Source organism: Helianthus annuus, chromosome 16 (genome assembly GCF_002127325.2).
Source record: "Helianthus annuus cultivar XRQ/B chromosome 16, HanXRQr2.0-SUNRISE, whole genome shotgun sequence".
Taxonomy (NCBI): Eukaryota; Viridiplantae; Streptophyta; class Magnoliopsida; order Asterales; family Asteraceae; genus Helianthus; species Helianthus annuus.
Genome location: NC_035448.2, coordinates 35,670,140 through 35,693,171, shown reverse-complemented (window position 1 = coordinate 35,693,171; position 23,032 = coordinate 35,670,140). Strand labels below are relative to the sequence as shown.

Here is a 23,032-nt window from a genome sequence, read left to right as displayed (position 1 = left end):
GAGAAAGTGTAATGTACAATGTGGCTTAACGTACGAGCGTGTGCGATCTAATTTTCGCACGTTATAAAACCCACATTGAAACACCGCATGTTGAAAAAAAATGAAGGCCGCATGTTGGTAAAAAGATCCGCAAGTGTTGTAAACCAGTACGTATGAATACATTCACATGTTATGAGCCTAAATCCGCATGTTGTAAGTGCATCTCGTACGCATCGTACAAAGGCAAACCGTACGTTAACCAACACCAATTTTTTACAATGTTTTATTAAATATCACTATTTTATATATATATAAAAACTTGTACTGCAGATGTGCATTATATGTGTACTACACATGTGCATTACATGCTTAAATTAGTTTTTGAGTTTAGTGTAGCTTTTAGGGTTAGGTTTTTTGGAGGTTTAGGATTAAGATTAGGTTTTTGGGTGTGTGTGTGTGGGGGGGGGGGGGGGGTTAGGTTTTTTTCGGGTTTATGTTCAGGGTTTAGTTTTAGGTTTTCAGGGGGGGTTAGGTTTTTGGGGGGGTGTCGGTGCGTGGTGGGTTAAGTGGTTTAGGTTTTTCCATATTATTGCACATGTGCAGTACAATTTTTTTATATATAAGAATTAGCGAAAATTAATAAAAAAATTGTAAAAAAAAATGGTATGTTTTATTGACTTTTTTAGTTAGTTTTTGGTTTTCTCATTTAAACTAGTTTTCTCATGATTCATCCCATATATATATATATATATATAGGGTAAGGATAGTGTAAAAAGGGCCTAAAGTGTGAGAAGTGTATTATAACACTATATATAATACTATATAACACCATATAAACACCGTATAACAATATGTAACACCATATAATACCATATAACACTATGTAACACCATATATCATTATATAACAAATATAACACTATACATTATATAATGATATATAGTGTTACATAGTGTTATATGGTATTATATGGTGTTACATATTGTTATACGGTGTTTATATGGTGTTATATAGTATTATATATAGTGTTATAATACACTTCTTACACTTCTCACACTTTGAGCACTTTTTACAGGATCCTCTACCTATATATATATATATATATATATATATATATACTAGTCACTTACCCGCGCGATGCGGCGGGAGTGGCAATTTACAATAGTATAATTGTTTACCGTTAGTTTATCCGTCGTCTCGTGATATATTGTATAGTACTTAAGTTAGTTTTCCTATTCATGATATGATGGCACTGGTTTTTCTGTTAGTTTATCGATTCTTTGGTGATCTTCTACAAGAAGAGTACAAAACAAGGAAGTAGATGTAATTAAAAACAAGAAGAGTTCAAAATAGTCAAGTAGCTGGACAAAAGAATAAAAACAAAATGTGGGAGTCTCTTGTATCTCTTCCTGTTTTACCAATACATCCGTTCGCTTATGACTTTCTTGCATCTTCTCCTCTACTGTACCAGATTTCAACACATAAAAAAAATGTTAGACACTTACAGGTGATTTAAAACAGTAATTAAAAGGTAATTTCTGGAAGCAAATAAGGCACAACATCTACTAACTTACCTTCTTTTTGATAAGGATGCGATTAATTAATCACGCAACACTTCCTGGTAGACAACATTTGATGTGTAAACTCCGCGTTGTTTGAATTCTTTGGCGAGATGTACCAACACCTTCGTACTTTGTCTTGAAATCCCTCTTGATAACGCGACATAAAGTTGTCCATGTGAAAATACAGAATCCGGTAGATAAATACCAACGTTCGGAATTGTTTGACCTTGAGCTTTATTAATCGTCATGGAAAAGCTAAGTCGAATTGGAAATTGTTTTCTTTTCAGCTTGAATGGGAACATGTCATCTTCAGAAAGGGTTAGAGGGATTCTTGGCAAAAAAACTCTTTTTCCGGCATGTTGACCAACTGCAATTTCCGCATCAATAACATTTCGCATGAAACCCTTACATATCAACCGCGTGCCATTACACAGGCCATGTGATGGATCGATATTACGTAACAATATTATTGGGCATCCAATTTTTAAACGAAGCTTATGAGGCGCCAAACCACTAATATTTAGCGAGTTTAAGAACTCGACCGGATAGAAGTTACGCTGATCGTCTTCAGCTTCATCAAAACTGTAATAAACTTTTTCCTCCCCTTGAAAAATTTCAATCATTTGATTATTAATCTCGTCAACACTCTCATTTTTAGTGGACAATATTGCTCTAGAGATTATATAATCTGAAGAATATATATTATCTTCAATTGATGGAAAGATGGCATGGATCAATTCTTTTATAGCGTTTTCTCTGTCGTTGCACTGAATTGTCATGTCATCAGGTATGCGAATATAGTTTCCTTCGATTGGTTCTTCAGTTCCATCGCCGACTCTTAAAAGAAATTTAGAAAACCATGGATCTTTCAGCGCTCTCATATTTATGGTCAACCGCATCTTCTTAGTCAAAGACCAAAGAGGTGACATTCGTACGCTGGAGTCTACAATCTGTGCTCGAGTGCCACGTTTAATAACCGGCAACACCTGTCTGAAGTCACCTCCCATAACCATTATCTTCCCACCAAATGGGAGACTAACGCCTATAATGTCTTGGAATGTACGATCGACTGCCTCTATCGCCTGTCGTTTAGCCATCGACGCTTCATCCCATATGATTACTTTGGCAGACCGAATCAGTTTAGCGGCCCCACTCTGTTTTTTGATATTGCACATTGAAACAACGGTCTCCACAAACACCGCACCCTTATAACCACGAAACCAAGTAACTGGATAAAGAATTTCGAAGGGCTTCGTATCCATTTCAATAGTAAAAAGCTTCCCTAATTTAGTCATCACAAACCAATTACCATTCGTCACGTAATGTGTTATATCGCCCCACAATGACAATGATATTGGGGGGATCGGAGGACACGATAAGACCTTAATCCAGTAATCCTCTTTTAGCGTCCACAGGTCAATTGTTATCTCAAACCAGCCAGTCGTAGCAAACATGTGAAGCTCATTTTTTACATTCACTAAAACACCTTGAACAAATCCCGTAGATGGAACAGGTGGAAAGCTTATCTCCTTGAACTGCTCTGAATTAATATCAAAACAAATCACCACATTTGTACCTCCAACCCAACATTCGCAAAGAGTGAAATACATAGTACCACCACAAAATGTGCCTGGTGACCAATAGAAATTGGGGCTAAGGTACTCTTGTCTTGTTAAGAAAGGAATATTTCTCCAAAAGTTTAATTCCCTAGAATAAACATAGCTTTCATATACACCACACCTACGCTTGATATGCAAGACCTTGTAATCATCGGCATCATCAGCATACAAACCAACGGCATCAAGATTATTTATATAGATTCCAAGAGAATCAGGTGTTGACAAACGCTTGAAAGCAGTAGTTGTTGGATTCCAAAGAAGCAACTCGTTTGTATGATTCAAGCAAACACACAACAATCCATTCAAATGTGAAAGTATTGACACATCATTATTTTGGTGGTCGAATGGTAATGTAACTATTGACCTTGGCCCATAATCATAGGATTGAAAGATGATCCGATGAACAGAGCATGTTAGGTCGTCAATTAAGAGAACTCTCTGGTTAGATGAAACTAATGAGCGAGAACAATGTACCCTTATGAAATCTCGAGTTGACAGCAACGCATACCATTCCTTGCAAACACTCCTAGAACGTCCTACGACCTTCGCTGGCACCCTCGTTAATATCTCAAATATTGTTTCAATAGGAAGGTCAGCCATGGTGATACCTTCGTTTAAGATAAATAATTACTTTTTAGTTGTCCAACCTATCTAGATTATAGTTTGGTGAAAAATAGGTGTAACCATTACTTTTTAATCAAGTAATATAACATACTTGTTATAACATAATATAATATTAAACAAACTAAAGTATACTTCTACAAGTAGGAAAGAAACATAAAGGCAGTTAACCAAATGAAAATCACAAAACACCATCATAGATTTTAATATTCAACAACTAAAGATATAAAAACACCCAATCTTTCTATCATGAACAGGGACTTAAGTATAGATCCATAATTTAAATATCTCGTGCCTCGATCATATCTGGGTCGTACGTAATCCTACTCAGTTCTGTAGACTTCAAAATATTAACTGAAAAAACAAATAAAATACAACTTTTATTAAATTACATGACCCATTAAATGTAACTAATTTTTTAGAAAGTTGATGTTTAAAGCATAACGTACTATCCGGTAGGTGAACCAACTTGACACGTGATACGTATATGATAGACTTTCGTTGCACCGCTTGAATGGTACATATAACATCGGAAGGCTTCAGGAAGGACAAAAACATTTGTATTGTATGACCACTGTACACAACAATTTTGGGGGAAGTTCTTTTAAAATTAGTTTTTTGTTACATACGATGTAATTATTATGTCTCTAATATGTTAATAATGACTTACGTCTTATCTCGAAGAGAAAGTTCGAAACAACAACGATCCCGTTTACCTTCTACTATCCTCCCAACCACATCTACAATGAAATCAACCAAATTGTATACACCATATCTAATATCTAAATATATAAACTTTTATATGTTTAATCAAAAAATAAAGAATGGGATTTTATATGTACCAACAATAAATTTTTTAGGTCTTCTGTCATGCTTCAATTTTTTAATGGAAGGCACCAACGGATATATACTAGCACCTCTTGGAATCGTAAGCTCCAGTGATAAAAGCTTCGTATATTCATTGATGACGATTTTTTTCTCCGAACAGACTAAGAGGTAATTATGGTACTTTGGGTACTCATGATAGTGGAGATTCTCAATTTGGAAATGATTCAACAAAAAAAAGCCACCCATCAATGTAGCGTCATTATACAGGTGTATCAAATGTTGTGGAACGATCGCAACAATTTTTTGTCTCTAAAAAAAGAACACATTTATTGGTGAAAAAACATTCACACGTATAACATATATAGCAAATAAAAATAATGTTCTTATGTTTTGATCAAGAAAAATAATCACTAATCTCTTTCCCTCGACGTCATGCCAAATAAGCTCGACCATAACAAAGGTTAGATTATACCATGCTCTATCATTTCTCAATGATGAAAATTCGTCGACCGTACAATGACCAGACATATCCTATTAATGTTCAATGTTAGTCAAAGAAAAAATAAAAATTACATATATTTAAATTTATATCTGTTTGATTTTTAAGGTCAAGTAGATAAGAGAGGGAGCCAGCTAAAATTAAAGTAATACATGATTAAAATTTAAATAACCTTAAAATAAAAAAGTTATATTAATACATAATTAAAACCGAAACATCTACATAAATAAAATTCAAACTAATACAAAACAAAAATACATTGAAATAAAAATAACTAACACATAATAGAAACATTTAGTAAATCACATTAAATATTACTAAAACACAAAACACCGAATCATAGGAGAATCAATCATTATCATCGTCGTTTCGGTGGATGCATTCATCAATAATGTTTTTTTAGGGTTCCCAATTCATTTCTTCATCCAAGGGTGGTTCGTATTCCGCTCCAGGATCGGTTTCGTACCCTTCAGCCCAATTCGGTACTCCTTGTGTTTGATGGGGGTTTTCCACTTGATGGGGGTTTGAAGATGGTGGATGGTTTGGCACTATAGGAGTGTTTGCCAATGGACGATAATGCCCCTCCCCAATACGTAGTGCCCCAAATTGTAGTTGAGCAAAGGTATAGTCATACGCCCAAATCAACTCTTCATCCGTCCAAGTATTTGGATCATTATCTTGAGGAATTGTGACAGGAGTTGGGTTTGTGACGGGAGGTGGGTTTGTGACGGGGGGTGGGTTTGTTACGGAAGGTGGGGTTGTCTCTGGAGAAGGGTTTGATCGTCCATGACTTGAAGGCCCTTGTGGTTCAATTGGAATTGGATAACCACCACCCATACCTCTCAATTGATATGTGTTTGGAATGAATTGTAAACTGAAAAATATAATTTTGATTGGATATAAAGATCATTTTTTAAGCAAATAAAATTAGTTTAAATACAATTTTATTGGATACAAAGTTATGATATTCTGAAAAAATAAATTATTGACATCGATTGTAGCCGGTTCCTTTGTCTTTCTTTTTAAACAAAACAAAAAAGATTAACTCACCCTAATATCTAACAATAAAAAAATTATGTGGTACTAAAATAATCCACATTTTGGTTCCAATTTTTTATATGTATCATTGTATTTACTTATAAATAAATTGCAATTCTAGTTAACTTAACTATGCCAAAAGGATATTTAAATGACTAAGTATACTTTAATTGAACTGACATTTATGAATTACATAAAAAAAACTAAAAAATTAATATATGCTAGTTGCATTTTTTTGTCACGTTTTATAATCGTTTATCACTCATTTTTTACCACATATCATTCATTTTATAATCTGTAAAGTTAATTATTTTGTGCAACACTTAAATTAGTATAATGAATTTTACTGTGAATTGTTTATCTACTTTTTTTTTGTAGATGAGATGTACTTGCTAAATATACAATGAGGATTGAATAGGCAGGCAGGCAATTAAAAGATTTTTTGGACTAAAATAGTCAATTAAATGCATGGGATGGGATTCATGTAATGTAACAAAGGAGGAATAACTGATAATGGGCCAAATATAAATTATTTGGGCTAATTTATAAGGTGATTGGGTAGGCCCACAACGACTATTGATTGGTGGTCCAATTTACACAAATTTGTGATCCATTTGTTTGAACGGTCTGTTTGCTTGACATTTACATAAAGTTTAAAAAAAATAGTGTGATTTAAAACTAAAACGGATTAGCACAAGCAAACAATGTTACAAGAGTAAATACGATGTGTCACAATTTTAAGTATTGAATATTCAAGATAAACATAGATAATGAGGCCGTAACCATTGTCCAGATCATAGAAAATGAAATATTTATGCTTTCGTGAGGAGGTACCAACTATACATACCAAGTAAGTAAATGAATGACATCAAGGAATTGAAGTGGCAGTAGATTCAAAGCTAGATTGGTTTCACAAAATAGGCAGGAATAGACAGACTATAATGAGGTATTTTCTCTTGTATTCCTTAATTATATTAGCACTAATAATTGTCTCAAGAGACATTGAGATGGAAGATGTTAAGATTGCATTTTTACATGAAGCGAAGATTAATCGGCCTCTGGTTTTTTTTTTACCCTCCATATATATATAAATAGCAACAGAACCTGAATGAGAATTAGAAGTTGAAAAGCATGGAAGCATCATTTTCTTACATTTTTGTTTTTTGTTGGACTATTAACCCATTGCAAATTCTGGGTGTAAAAAATTTAGAAGAAAACAGAATACTTGTTGTAAATACTATCTTAATTTAACTCAAAGAGAGACTTGCTTGTGTATAAACATAACATTGCCGGTTGAGGTTCACATTGATATTTTTTTTACAGAACGGGAAAAAGTGAAGATTGTTATCACATATAAAATAAAACAGTCGATAAGTCTCAACAACTAAAATAGTGTAAGATTTTTACAATCGGTGTATCAAACATTGTTATCACTATGTAAGAGTACAACACACATACAAAATAAACAGTCGAAATGTGAGAAATACTTACCACAACGCAGAACCAAGATGTTAAAAATAGAGAAATAATGCAAGAATCAAATGTATAGAGGTGAGAAACAATGGAAGACCCAGATGAAAATAGTATTCTGAAATGAAATAAAACACAATTTGTTAGGAATACAAATATAACAAAACTGAGCTTTAAAAGTAGCGTTAAGTTAAACTGACACCAACTTGCAATTAGACGGTTGAATTGATTTTATAAATGTTGTTCATACTATGTAGCAGCAAACTGAAGGTGAAGGTGAAGGTGGGTGTGTAGTGTTTGTAGAAAGTTGGATGGAGTTTATGAAGCTTAAATCTACTATATATAATGTCAAAAGTAGTTGTACTTTTGACATCTACTTTTTAAACCTGAATATATAATGTTAAAAATAGTAAACATCTACTTTTTAACCCAACCCAGCTGTAAGTTGACCAAAAAAAGCTGTAAATTGAAAAAAAATAAGTAGATGTACAGACTGAATTCTGACCACTCACCTCTTTTCAGCAGCAAACTGCTGAAGTCTTACCACAGTTCACCTCTTTTCAGCATACCAACCACTGTTGACCACTATTCCCTCTTTTCAACCTAGCTGTTCACCTCTTTTCAGCAGCAGACTGCTGAAGTCTGACCATAGTTCACCTCTTTTCAGCATACCAACCACTGTTGACCACTATTCCCTCTTTTCAACCTAGCTGTTCACCTCTTTTCAACCTGTGCACATAACATCTTTTAGTTGGGCTTGTTCAAATATTAGTACAAAACCAACAAGATGTTGGTTTCTTGTTTAAAACCAACAAGATGAAGTATATCTTCTTAACGAACATTTTAAAACCAGCAAGTTTTGGCTTACACTAATGTTTTACAGCCACTTTTGTAAAGTAGTATAGATGATTCCTTCTTTGACTTACACTAATGTTTTACAGCCACTTTCATGTATAAAAATGAGCAATGAAAGTGTAATAGAAGTGTTTATTTTTCTTTTTATCTATTTAGTATAGTACTCATTTGATCCATTTTATATCAAACAACCTAAAACAACCCTTTCTTAAGCAGATGCGTCATAACTGGCACATCTAACCAAAAAACACACCTGCATCAATAAAGCCCCTAAAGCCGCACAGGAAGCATCATCAGTGACGGATCCAATCCAGAACTGTAAAGAGGCACAGTCGACAAAGGCAAATCCAAATGCAGTTGTACCGTCAGCAGGATCACTTGTACCCTGTACAAAAAGGTAAAAGCAAAGTGGCATAAGTAAATGCCACAATATCTTCATAGTATACACTACATAGACATATGATAGTTATAATATCGCGTGCAAGATGTAAAGCAGTACCTCCTTTAGAGAAAGAAGATGAACAGCTTGAGGCCCAATATTACCATGAATCAACGTTGATGGTGTAAGCACCTGTACCAATTTCCTTTGAATTACCTGTGAATGTTTAAAAACTTTCAGCCTAAAGTGTTTACCCAACCAACCCGGCCAGTTTTGTTCATCCTTTTTCAAAACTTTCAGCCTAAAGTGTTTGGCCCATAAATCTGATCAAAATCAGTAGAATTGGCTCGTGTTCTTATCCCCAGCCCGATATTTATACTTTCATTCATTTCACTTTTAACCAGAATCCAATATTTCCCAACCCAACTGATATTAAAAAAATACAACCTTTTTTCACTAAATGAGTTAAATGGTAATAATTTACCCAACAGACATGTTACTATTCTGTACAGTTTGATGCATACTTTTCAGTTGACGAACCGTATAAACCCAAGAACGGAGGGCAGTGTACATAAAGACAAACACGCGTCATGTACCAATCGGTAGGGGAGCCTTGATGTAGAGGCAGATATGAAGGAAGTAATCAGGGTTCATCAAGTTGTTGACCACCCAAGAAAATGGAATTTCCATTTTGGGTTCAATGCCTTGAATTCGAAGCAATTTTATGACAGGATGACTTTCGTTTTCTGGTTCAGTTCCTGGCTCGTCCTTGCTTTCAGCTTTTGTTGTGTTTAACGAACCCGGATAAAATTCTGGCAGAATTGATTTTACTGCATCAAGCAAAGTGAAATACTTCCCTGCAAATTAGATGGGTCATAATGAGCTCCAGTTGAAGTAGGTCATTTTTGTACCTAATTAATACCGGTTGTGCCAGTATGATTCGACGGGTGTCAAATGGGTTATGTTTGCGTGTTGACTGGTGTAACCCAACACAAACCAAAAAATCGTGTCAGGCACAAGAACATTGACACAACACGCATATTCGTGGGTTGACATGCACACAGCCCATTTAAACCGAGTTTTTTTTACTTTATTATTTTTTTTGCCCAATAGTACTCTAAAATTAGAAATTTACAACAGAAAATAATACAAATGCATATATAACAACTAATTTTAATAGATATACTCGATTCTCATTTCTCTCTTTATCTTATTGATTGTGACATAAAATACCCAATAAGTTTAAGTTATGACATAATAAACAAGTTTTTAAATAAATTTAAAATGAAATAGTTAAACGGCTCAACCTACACATGGCCCGTTTATGTATTCACGGGTTCAACCCGAAACTTACTCGAACCCATTTAGACTAAATCCAAACCCGTGAATTTCGTGTCACGTCAAAGATTCACACCCCTAGGTTTAACACCTTTTTGTCTTTTAAAATTAATTACACTACTTCGTCAGCAAACAGGGAGTTAGGAAAGCAGTCAAAAAGAAGATACCTTCTGTGTAAAATTCAACAGGTCGGTTTATGTAAGAAACTTGGTCCCACCTATCAAAATTTGGTGCTTCTTCTAAATCGTCAAAATCTTTATCGACAATCCAGAGATACAAGCGAACAGGGACCCTACCTAATAACACGGCACGAAATAAGAAAAGCTGTTGCGGTGAAAACATTTAAAGAACAAACTACACGTATTCTTAAAACATTATAGAACATGGACATACTTGCTTTCCGTGCAGCAGTTGCCTCTGTATCATTAACACCCTGCTGACCTTTCAAAGGAGACAGGTTCGGTTTTCCAGAAAATTCGTCTCCAATTATTCCAAGTTTTAGCTTAGATGAAATACGATTGTATGTCTCAAGTTTACCTGTAAACACGCATGATACCATGAAACAAAAACACAAAATATCTAGAAAGTCAAATAAAATATAATACACAATTCCAAATCATTTGATAGCATACCGTTCATAACAGAACGCCACAGCTCAACTTGATCAGGATGAGACATGTTCATAACATTCTTGCTGCTTCCATGAATTATATTTCCTCTTTAACAAATAGCATATTCAACACAAAACCAAACACCTTACTTAGATCGCAAACGAAACCAGATCCAAACTTATTCACAGACGATAAACAACAAGTAGATTTAAAACTAAACCTGCATTATTCACAACAAGTAGATCCAAACTTATTCACGTTCGGCGTTTACAGCCGCTTGATTCTTTGTTGCCTCACCAATTAACCTCTCGGAATCGGTGAAAGCCACCCATGATGGTGTGATACGATTCCCTTGGTCGTTGGCTACGATTTCAACGTGACCGTTCTTATCGACACCAACACAAGAATAGGTAGTCCCAATAGCAGTTCCTAACTTGCTGGCTTTTGCGATTGAAATTGCAAATAGTCAACCTGTAACACGTCATTGTTAGCACATAAACATGATCAATCTAATCACCAATTGAAAAAAAAACACACAACTTATACATGTATACAGAACATAATCAATCGCACATTATATAATACCCAAATTGACTGATTGACACATCAAATTCTTCACTTATGGTAACACTTATTCTTGGCTGGGAAAACATGCAAGCATATTTACAAGGTAGTTACAACAGCACGTCACAACAAATAGGTGATTATATAAAACTCAAAACTGCACCCCTGTTTTTATTCCTAATCTCCATATCAACATTTAACAATCAACTACAATGACTTGCTTAATTCACATACTAAATTTTCCTCTTTAACAAATAGCATATTCAACACAAAACCAAACACCTTACTTAGATCGCAAACGAAACCAGATCCAAACTTATTCACAGACGATAAACAACAAGTAGATTTAAAACTAAACCTGCATTATTCACATCCATGATAGAAAAAGAAGCAAATCAGTATCCGATAACTTTACCGATTAAAACATGACTAAAACTGTACGGATCTGAAAGTAACCAGATCTGCAAGAAAATAGTTACAGATCTGGATCTATTTCACAAATCAAGTAGAAACAAACCTTAAAATTTAACAGATCTAAGTAAAATAACAAACCAAAAATGCCGATAAGGTTAATAAGATGGTACCTGAGATGTGAAAACGCCGGTGAAATCCATCTATCTCTAGGGTTATCGCCGGAGAAATAAACCCTAAAATTTAACAGATCCAAGTCAAATTTCAAACCAAAAATGCCGAGAGATAAAAAAGATGTTACCTGAGATTTGAAAACGCCGGTGAAATCCATCGCTCAAGGGTCATCGCTGGAGAAAGAAACCCTAAAATTTACAGATCAAAGTCAAATAACAAACCAAAAATGCCAATAAGGTTAAAAAGATGGTACCTGAGATGTGGATTCGACAGAAAAAACCATCGATCTAGGGTCATAGCCGGAGAAAAAACCCTAAAATTTACAGATCTAAGTCAAACAACAAACCAAAAATGCCGATAAGGTTTAACAGATGGTACCTGAGATGTGGATTCGCAGGTGAAATCCGTCGATCCAGTGAATTCGGCAGTGAAATCCATCGATCAAGGGTTATCGCCTGGTGAGAGAGAGGGAGAAGAAATGGGGCGGATGTGAAAGACAGAAACCCTAATGAGCTGATAACGTGGTTTTGTTCTCCGCCTTGTTTTGTGAGTGAGGGTAGAATAGGAAAACCAAATTATGTTGTGCTTTAGAGGATTGTACATCATGCTTTAATGGTGTTTTAATGGAATTTTTATGGACTTTAAGAAGTCCTTTGGATATGTTTTATAAAGTAGTATATATATATATATATATATATATATATATATATATAGGATGATGATCATTACGGAACACTATTGCAAGAACAAAAAGAACAACTCTAAAACATTAAATTTTCGGATTTAAAGTTCATATTTTTTTAAATTTTATATTTCTTACATTCATATGTGTATTATATATACATGAAAAACCATATATTTTTACCTACACATAGCCTACATACGTATTGGTAATTTAACCAACATATGTGTTGGTAATTTAACCTACATATGTGTAAGTTATACAAAAAGTGAAAATTTTTCATATTTTGTTTTAAATTCTAACGTAAGAAAACAATGAATGTTACATTTGTAAGATTTTCATTTACTTTTAAGTTTTTAGAATTGAAAAAATTAGTGATTCATTGTGTTCTGCTTGTTCTCACAATATTTAGTGTTTTGTATAGAAACTTCCCATATATATATATATATATATATATATATATATATATATAGAGTAGGATTCCTACGGAAAGTGTGTTTTTCCTAGAAAGTCTAGGAAGCGATATGGTCCATCAGATTGGTGTGTTTAAGGGTTGAGATTAAATCAATGGCAATCTTGTAATATTTAACTATATTTAATAGATTGTTTTAAATGATAAGGGGCAATTTCGTCATAACAGTGTTTAAAATCAATCAAAAATAACCGTCAACAAGTCACATTTCCTTATTACACGCGAATTTCCCTCTCTCTCACTTTCTCTCTCTAAACCCACAACGAAATCAATCAAAAATCATACCAAAAATACCTATAATCATGGATGAAGATAAGAGATTTTCCAACTTCTATATACGTAAGATCAAACGGACATTGTGTTCTGTGTTTTAGTTAGCGATTAGGGTTCAATTGTGTTCTACATTGAAGTGTTTTATGTTTGCAGGGAAGAGATTCAAAAAAAAGAGGGATTTGAACAAGATGGATGGGAGCAGACTTGAAGTCGCCGGAAGAGAAAACACAGTCGCCGGAAGAGAAAACACGGTCGTAATCTGCTTGTAAAACACATTTGTATGAATCTACTTGCTGTTAAAACACAGCTGTATGAATCTGAATTGCTGTTAAAACACAGCTGTATGAATCTGAATGATAAAACACATTTGTATGAATCTGCTTGCTGTTAAAACACAGCTGTATGAATCTGAATGCTAAAACACAACTGTATGAATGTGCTTGCTGTTAAAACACAACGGTATGAATCTGCTTGCTGTTAAAACACACCTGTATGAATCTGAATGCTAAAACACAACTGTATGAATCTGCTTGCTGTTAAAACACAATTGTATGAATCTGAATGCTAAAACACAACTGTATACATCTGCTTGCTGTTAAAACACAACTGTTTGAATCTGAATGCTAAAACACAACTGTATGAATCTGCTAGCTGTTAAAACACAGCTGTATGAATCTGAATGCTAAAACACAACTGTATGAATCTGCTTGCTGTTAAAACATAACTGTATGAATCCGAATAATAAAACACATCTGTATGAATCTGCTTGCTGTTAAAACACATCACCAAGAACAAACTGTTAAAACATAATACCAAGAATATGCTGATAGATTCCAGCAAGAAAACGAAAGAATGATTGATATTAAGTGAAATCAGAAATCGAAAACAAAAAATTCCGAAATTTATGGATAGTTAGTTATTGAAGATAATTTCCTAAAATAAAAATATATTGTGAAAGTACATAAATGCCCTTTTAGATAAAATCCTTCAATGCCACATGTCGCGTTCTTATTGCTTCCTAGACTTTCTAGGAAAAACACACTTTCCACCCAACTCCTACTCTATATATATATATATATAGAGTGGGGATCCTACGGAAAGTGTGTTTTTCCTAAAAAGTGTAAAAAGTCATAAAACACAATAATTTCAGGCATAAAACACACCTAAAACTCACAAATATTAGAATGAATATTACTAAAACACCATATTCAAACTCTAATAGTCCATAAAAACTTCAAACACACCATCGTAGAACTATGAATATAAAACACACAATGCTAAACAACATAAAACACAATAATATTTGTCATTCCACAATCAGAGCCTTAACATCTAAAACACAACACAAAACCCACATACATGATGTTTTAGTAATCTTCATCATATTATTTGTGGGTTTTTGGTGTGTTTTATGGTTGACATTATGGTGTTTTATGACTTTTTACACTTTTTAGGAAATTTGGACTTTCTGGCCAACTCCTATCCTATATATATATATATATATATACATATATATATATATATATATATAAATTTCGATCGTTCAACTATCAAAACATCCAACCACCATACCATTCTTCCTGTTATTCCATCGCTGCTCTCCAAATTAGGGATGAGCAAATACCGATACCGTCCCGATCTCGAAAAATACCGATCCCGAATTTTGTGTAAACTTGGTACCGTTACCGATACCGAAATATGTCAAAAAGTGGATACCGTTTCCGGTACCGAAAAAATTCGGGATCGGGATTTCGGGATCGGGATCAGGATGGGATCGGGATCGGGATCGGGACGGTATTTTATACCAATTGCTCATTCCTACTCCAATTTTTCAACCTATAGCGCCTAGTGGGTGTTCCCCGACGCTACCGGGCACGATCGTTGGCATAAAGCCCAGGTCGCGCTCCGGTACGCATATTTTCAACAACTACAAAGTTGAGCGTCGGCGGCAATAGTGCCTACCGTGTATTGGATAAAATGGGCGGCAGGGGATAGTGCCAGGCAGCTGCCTGTTGGCCCAACAAATTTACGATTTTATCCCGTTTTAAAATTACAATTTTGCCGTCAGTTCAAGAATATGTTTTTACCCCCACTTAAAAATAAATTTGCGCTTTTGCTCCCAGTTAAATATTTCGATTTTGCCCCCGGTTCAAAATTACGCATTTGCCCCGTATAAATTTATAGTTTTGCCATTAGTTTTTTTCTCACAGCCCGGTTACGATTTTGCCCTCAACTTATATTTACATTTTCTCCATCGATTTTGTTTGTTTTCCTAGTGAAATTACAATTTTGCTCCCAGTGTAAAATTACAGTCATGCCAGCAGATTACTAGCACTCCCCCATTGGTCCATTTAATTTACGATTTTATCCCTGAATTAAAATTATGATTTCGCCCTCAGTTAAAAATTACATTCTTCCAATCGTTTTAGTTTTTTTTAGCAAACTATAAAGGTTTTTTTTAATGGTTTACTCGATTTAAATTTTTTCCGTGTTAAGGAGCTACCTAACACTCGCTCATTAGTCCTGAAAAATTATAGTTTTGCCCTGAGCCTAAAATTACGGTCTTATTATCGTTTTTTTTCCCTACCAAAATTATAGTTGTCTTTTTTTAATTGATTGATAATTATTCGGCTATCGTCCCGCAACGCGGGCGGAGCATCAACTAGTTTTCAACATATACAATTTCAAGGGCGGGAATAGTGGTTTGTAGTTGTTGGCTGGAATGGGCGGCCGGCCTTTCCTATTGGACCAACCAATTTATTCTTTTATACACGCTTTAAAATTACGTTTTTTTATCCTGAAATAGTGTTTCTCTGCCATTGGTTAAAACGGGCGGCGAGCAATACCCATTGAACCAACCAGTTTACTATTTTATACCCACTTTAAAATTACGATTTTGCCCCCCAATACAACATACGGTTTTGCCCTAGCTTCAAAATACATTTACCCTTTTGCCCCGAGCTAAAAAATACGATTTCGCCCTCGGTAAAAAAATTACGCTTTTACCCTCAGCCAAAATTACGTTTTCGCCCCAGTTCAAAATAAAATTTTGTTTCCCCCCCCCCCCGACTCAAAATTACGATTTTACACCATTTTATTATTTTATACCCACTTTAAAATTACGGTTTTGCCCATAGTTTAAAATTACGTCTTTGCCCCCAGTTCAAAATATAATTATGCTTTTGCACCCAGCTAAAATTTGCGATTTTCCCCTCGGTTCAAAATTACGATATCACCCTCAATTCAAAAAAATGTTTTTGCCCCCAGTGCAAAATAAAAATATGGTTTTCCCCTAGCTAAAAATTATGATTTTACTAAAAAAAATATGACTTTGCCCCCAGCTAAAAATCGTGTCAAGAAGCTGCCTAACACTCGCTCATTAGTCCTTACAAATTACTGTTTTGCCCTGAGCTCAAAATTACGATCTTGTCATCGTTTTACCTTTTCTTTATAGCAAAACTACAGTACCGCTTTTTTTATTGGTTAAGAATTATTCGGCCATCGCCTCGCGACGCGGGCGGAGCATCACCTACTTTAAAACATTTCACCAATATCGTATGATCAAAATTATATTCAAAGGTCGTAGTGCATGTGGGTTGTTTTGTCTTATATTCTGGCATTTTGTACACCCTATATTGTAACTATTATATAGGTTTATTTAAAGACTGAAAGTTTCTTTAAAGTTTCAAGTTCATTTAGTCAAAAATATCAACTTATAATAACATACTAAAATCAAATAGATCACGAGATGTCTTTAAATTAACAATCCTGAGTCATATTATAAAAAAAATCGTTTTCTATTGCTATTTATTTAAGTAGTGGCAAGAACTTAAGAATAACTTTTAAATGTTTTTATATTATCCCAACAAGGGGAATGTTCATTGGGGAACACTAAAAAAGTGGGAAACAGCGGGGAACTGACTCAAACGAACTCCGATTGGACTCATTCCAACGGCGTTGGAACCAGCTCGTCGAACCCTAACTAGGATCTCTTAACTCTAAACCCTAAATCCTAACTCCTAAACCTTAAACCCTAAAGCTAATAAATAAGACTAAAACCTAAGCTAAACCGTAAAATCTAAACTATAAACCCTAAAAGCTAAACCCTAAAGGCTAAACCTAAAGCTAAACCCTAATGCTAAACCCTAAACCCTAAAGCTAAACCCTAAACCCTAAAACTAAACTGTAAAGCTAAACCCTAAAGCTAAACCCTAAAAGTCAAACCCTAATATATTTAGGGTTTAGGGGTTATGATTTAGGGTTTAGGGTTAAGAGATCCTAGTTAGGGTTCGACGAGCCGGTTTCAACGCCGCTGAAATGAGTCCAATCGGAGTTCGTTTGAGTCGGTTCCCCACTGTTCCCTATTTTTTTAGTGTTCCCCAATAAACCTCACACATCCCAACAATATGTATCCAGTATCCCATATATATACAGTGTTGTTACAAATTAATAATAAAATATTAATAAAAAAAACATGTATAAAGTTTATCTAAGTATATACTTAAGTTCTTATCAATATTTAATAATTAATAATAAATCAGATTATTTTAGAATTTAGCCTACAACAAACCTGCTTGGTTCTGATCAGTCCAATGGGACGTAACTTTTAGAATTTAGCCTACAACAAACCTGCTTGGTTCTAATCAGTCCAATGGGACGTAACTAACTGGACCGAGTTTTTCACGCCTACACTACAGACTACAGAGTACATACGACAGCTTTCATTAGGCCCAGGAATTTAGCCCATCAGAATCCAATGAAATGGAAACTTGGTTTTTTTGTTCCCAACTTTTCTGGGTACGTTGGTTTTTCTTTTTTTCCCAGCTTTTCTGGGTACATAATTGATAAGGAGACGTCCGAATCGCCGGACCAAACCGACATTAAACGGCCCGAATCACATCAGCATACCCATAAGTATAAATACCCCACTCAGAACTTCAAAAACGGGTAATTTATACTTTCTCTCTCTAGAACTCTCCTACTCTCTCTGACTTCACCTTTTGTATTTCCCAATCTTTTTCTTACGCCCGAGCTTGGTCACAGAGAGGCTCCCTCACTGTGACGAGGCTAACGGTGTGTTTTCTTCTCTGTGATCTTCTACAGGTTGCAAGTCATCATCCTAAGACTCTTCTTCTACTTAGCCCGAGCAACTGGCATTTGAGTCTTCAGTAATACAGATTTACAGATTTTCGTCAGTCTTTAACTCATTGGTGGAGTGGCCTCAAGACCAACAAGGTGATACAAAGTGCAAGTACTTTCGACACACATATTTGCTTGACCGTTGATGCGCTTCTAAAATATACGAATGAGTGACTAGGAACCAATATGTTTAAACACATTTCAATGGACCCTATCTGAACATTTGACACGTCACACAATGCTCTTATCATGAACATAAGCCTAAGTTTTCTAATGTTTTAAGTTTTAATATTTGATTCTAGATTTTCTTACCATATTATATATATAATAGGAAAAATTACAAGCTTTATCCTTTATCTTGATACTATATTTCAGGTGGTGTCCTTTTCAACGAATTTTGACAAGTTTTGCTCTTTATAGAGAATTTTGTTACACGTTTTGTCCTTTGACCCTAACCTAGTTAGATTTTTTTGTTAAATCTGATCACGTGCAAGTCACATGAGGGTAGTTTAGTCTTTATACATATAAAAGGACAATTTTTGTAAATACTCATATATGTAATTCAAGTGGCCACCGCTCCCTCTCTCCACTGGCGGCTGTTTCCGGCCAACGTCCGCCAATCCCCTCCCTAAACATAGCAAACCGCCTCCTTAAACATCAACCTCTGGCAATCAGTAAACCATGACAGATTAACACACACACACACTTTCTCATTTTTTTTCTCTCTCTCTACTCCACCACCAAGCACCACCTCACCACCTGCCTACCACCACCACCGCTACCAGCTATCCACCACCTGCCGACCACCACCACAAACAATCGGCCATCTGAACCCACCCCTACACATCAACAAACAAAACTAGCACCGCAAATCCCAAATCGGTATCCAACCCAAATCAATACCCAATCCCAAATCGGAACCCACCATCTTCATAACCAACAACCATAACCGTTGCCCACCCATCATCGCATGTAGCATCCAACCACAACCAACTTCTGCCACCAGCTCACCGTCATCTAGCCACCAGCGACTCCAACCAACGACGAAAAAAACAGCGTTAACCACCTGTAAATTCGCCATAAGAACCCTAGGGAGAGATGGGTTTGGGGTTGGGGTTGTGATTTACACAAATCTCTTCATCTCTCTGTTTGATTTTAGATAAGATCTTTCCATCTCTATTCGAATTTAGATATGATCTGTACATATCTGTGGTGGCAGCTGGTGGTTATTTCGGGTTTAGACGACGGTAGTGGGTTGGAGGTTTAGGATAGGGAAGATATAGGTGGTTGGGGGTTTAGGTTATGGAAGATGTTGTTGGTGGTGGTCGGGTACAACGGTGGCTGGTGTTAGGGTTAGATTGTGCAGATTGTTGTTGTTGTTGGTGGTAGATGAAGGTTGCGAGAGAGAGAGAGAGAGAGAGTGTGTTTTCTATGTGTGTGAGAGTATAAAGAGAGAAAAAGATTTTTAATTTAGAAAAAAATGTTATTAGTTATTTAAATTTCCTTTTGTTTTATATATTTAAAAGATTTATAAATAAATGGGTACAAAGACTAAACTACCCCTGTTTGGTTAGATTTAACAAAAAAAAAAAAAACCTAAGAGGGTTAGGCTCAAAAGACAAAGCGTGCAACAAAACTCCCTATAAAGGAAAACCTGTCAAAATTCATTGAAAAGACACCGTCTGAAATATGGTATCAAGATAAAGGACAAAACGTGTAATTTTTCCTATATAATAAATACCAAATTTTGATTGTGAGGGGGGTTTACTATTCATAGTCCATTGTCTTTTCGTGCATTTTGTTTTTTGTTTTAACTTTTTTTAAGTTTCAGTCTTACCCTTGTATTTTAAATAATATATATTTTTAATTAACTTTGATTTGCTTTTCCTTTCGCTTGTTAACTTTTCTTAAAAAGTTAACTACGTAGTTGTGTTGAAAACCCCATTTAATTTTTATTTGATTTGATGTTTTCTATAATAACTTGTGTTCATTAAGTATATTTTTAATAAGTTGAATACACAGTTGTGTTGAAAATATATTTGAATCCAAAATAGAGTATTTTTTGTATCTAAGTTATAATAAGCGCCGGTATCAGTGATTACGTAAATTGATACCGACTGAACAACATCGACACCGGTGTTGGTGTTATCAGTATCAGTAACAATATTTGTTTTTATGGTTTTCAAGTTATGTAAAACATGTTCAGATGTCTTGTCTTTCTGGGTATATCACAACTTTATTATTTTGTTTTATCTTTAGGTTCGTATACCAAATGCCACTTGTGTACGAGTACCTAAATGAAATGAACTTTAACTGAGAGTTCCCACCGCATCACCCGGGAAATGCTAGAAGTTTCATTTTAAAAAATAATAGATATACATACAAGAATACAAAATAAACATAAATTGGAAATATGTTAGAAAGCAACTGAAGTATAGAAAATTAAATAAATATATTTATTCATCCTATTAAATAACCAATCAAAAGAAGATAAAGGGATAATTTATTTGGGCCAATCTTATCCGAGCAAAGTAGTTAACCAATCTTTTGTGTCAGAACTCAGAAGCATTCAAGTTGAGGATGGGCCGACGCACAAGTTCTCCAGTTGTAGCTAAGGTGTTTTGGAATTAAGCTAGACGAATGATGACAGAGTTATGGGCCGAGGGTTTTAAAGTCCAGTTGTAGCTAAGATGTTTTGGAATTAAGCTAGACGATGACAGAGTTATGGGCTAAGGGTTTTAAAAGATCTCCCTACTGTTACTATTACTTGTAATTCATTACATATATAGGGTGGGAGTTGACTATGAAGTCTATTTTTCCTATAAAGTGTAAAAAGTCATAAAACACCATAATATCAATCATAAAACACCATAATATCAACCATAGAACACACTCAAAACCCACAAATAACAAAGTGAAGATTACGAAATCGCCGTATTTGTGGGTTTTGTGTTGTGTTTTGGATCATAAGACTTTGATTATCGAATAACTAACGTTAGTGTGTTTTATGTTGATTATCATGTTGTGTTTTATATTTCATAGTTCTACGATGGTGTGTTTGAAGTTTTTATGGACTGTTAGGCTAGACGGTATGGGGGTCGTCCAGGCCCAGCAACGCCCCCCCCCCCCCCCATTTCCAAGCTTGCGTCGTCGTCCTAAACGTCGAGGGTGGGACGCTGAAGACGGGCACTACATGACAAAAAAATTAGCCGTTGAAACTCCCCACCCTTCACCTCCTCCTTTTTCTTCCCAGTCTCCGTCGCCGCCGTTGACATCTCCGATCACCCAATTGATCTAATTTAAAGTTTCCGCCGTTGACATCTCCAACCACCTAACTGAAGACGGCAACCCTTTCCGAAGTGAAAGATTCAATTTTTTTTTGTGGTGTTGTGCAATTTCTCATGTGGGTTGAGAAACAAGGGTTTGAGAGTGATAATAATCAAACTGAAACGAAATTTTTAATAAAGATGCGAAATTGAAGGGAACCACGTTGGGACCCTTTAACAGAATCATGTAAAACTGAAAATTTTTGATGGATTTGTTAAATAAAAGGGAAAGTTGGTTGGGGAATTTCAACAAACAGGTTGAATGGAGAATTTCAACAAATAGGGGAAAAAGGAGAGTGCAGATAGATTTATCTTTAAAAAATTATTTAAAAAAATAAATAAATTACTAGGTGGGGAAGGCTTATCCTTCATTTCTTTGGTTTCATTCTTGGATAGGCATCCTATGACGTGGCGCTTATGTGGAGGGCCATCCTCCAAGGATGAGTCTCTCTCATACCGTCTAGCCTTAGTGTTTGGATATTGTGTTTTAGTGATCTTCACTCAGTTATTTATGGGTTTTGAGTGTGTTTTATGAGTGAAATTGTGGTATTTTATGATTTTGTACACTTTGTAGAAAAAATTGACTTTGTAGCCGAACCTCACCCTACATTGCATATATATATATATATATATATATATATATATATATATATATATATATATATATATATATATATATATATATATATATATATATATATTTACACAATTCTAATTATTGCGATAATAGAAACAAAAAGTATAAATTGCTTAGTTCTTTTTTTCTTTATTATCAATGATTCATATTTTTAAGATTTTATACTCTTCTTACATACAAATTCCTATCTTCATATAGATAAGAAAAACATGCAACCTAAAAAACCTACACATATTTATGTTTTACATAACAGAATTTGTTTATTATTTTTTGAATTACATAAGAGACGAACAAAATTCTATTTCTATGATTTATTTTATTTAAATTTGTTTTTTTAAGATAAAAAATCTAGTGTTTTGCATCCATTATTTCCTACTTACATGTCGTTCTAACTACTTATCACATTTTAACTATGGGCGTACGTGAAAATTTAGTGATTTGCATAGATTATTCCATACATACAATACAAAACAGGTGTACGTGATTTTTAGAGGTGATAATCGTGTCGTTCTAAATACTTATCACGTTTTAATATAGGTGATCCGCTAGTCAAAC

General features: G+C 34.8%; 1 protein-coding gene and 2 long non-coding RNA genes across 3 annotated transcripts; all 3 read right to left on the bottom strand.

Annotated features, from left to right (window-relative positions):
• Positions 1-1,364: 1,364 nt before the first annotated feature.
• LOC110918156 lies at positions 1,365-9,066 on the bottom strand. Its single transcript, XR_002581101.2, has 3 exons — positions 8,971-9,066; positions 8,725-8,856; positions 1,365-1,441 (listed from the first exon to the last, which is right to left on the bottom strand). It is a non-coding gene; the product is annotated as an uncharacterized LOC110918156 (long non-coding RNA).
• Positions 9,067-9,284: 218 nt separating this feature from the next.
• Positions 9,285-10,896, bottom strand: LOC110919286 (autophagy protein 5). Its single transcript, XM_035985245.1, has 4 exons — positions 10,821-10,896; positions 10,582-10,725; positions 10,356-10,484; positions 9,285-9,707 (listed from the first exon to the last, which is right to left on the bottom strand). Exons 1-4 carry the CDS (start codon positions 10,870-10,872, stop codon positions 9,439-9,441), a joined length of 594 nt encoding a protein of 197 aa, XP_035841138.1. The 5' UTR covers positions 10,873-10,896; the 3' UTR covers positions 9,285-9,438.
• Positions 10,897-11,986: 1,090 nt separating this feature from the next.
• LOC110917252 lies at positions 11,987-12,611 on the bottom strand. Its single transcript, XR_002580438.2, has 4 exons — positions 12,327-12,611; positions 12,202-12,261; positions 12,076-12,136; positions 11,987-12,010 (listed from the first exon to the last, which is right to left on the bottom strand). It is a non-coding gene; the product is annotated as an uncharacterized LOC110917252 (long non-coding RNA).
• Between the last annotated feature and the right edge of the window lie 10,421 nt (positions 12,612-23,032).

Excerpts from the sequence above, each read along its gene's own strand:
- LOC110919286 (XM_035985245.1), bottom strand. The coding sequence starts at position 10,872 with ATGAACATGTCTCATCCTGATCAAGTTGAGCTGTGGCGTTCTGTTATG. Across the intron at positions 10,726-10,820 it reads GTGGCGTTCTGTTATGAACG|GTAAACTTGAGACATACAAT; the intron begins GTATGCTATCAA and ends GCGTGTTTACAG. Across the intron at positions 9,708-10,355 it reads TGTTGAATTTTACACAGAAG|GGAAGTATTTCACTTTGCTT; the intron begins GTATCTTCTTTT and ends TCTAATTTGCAG.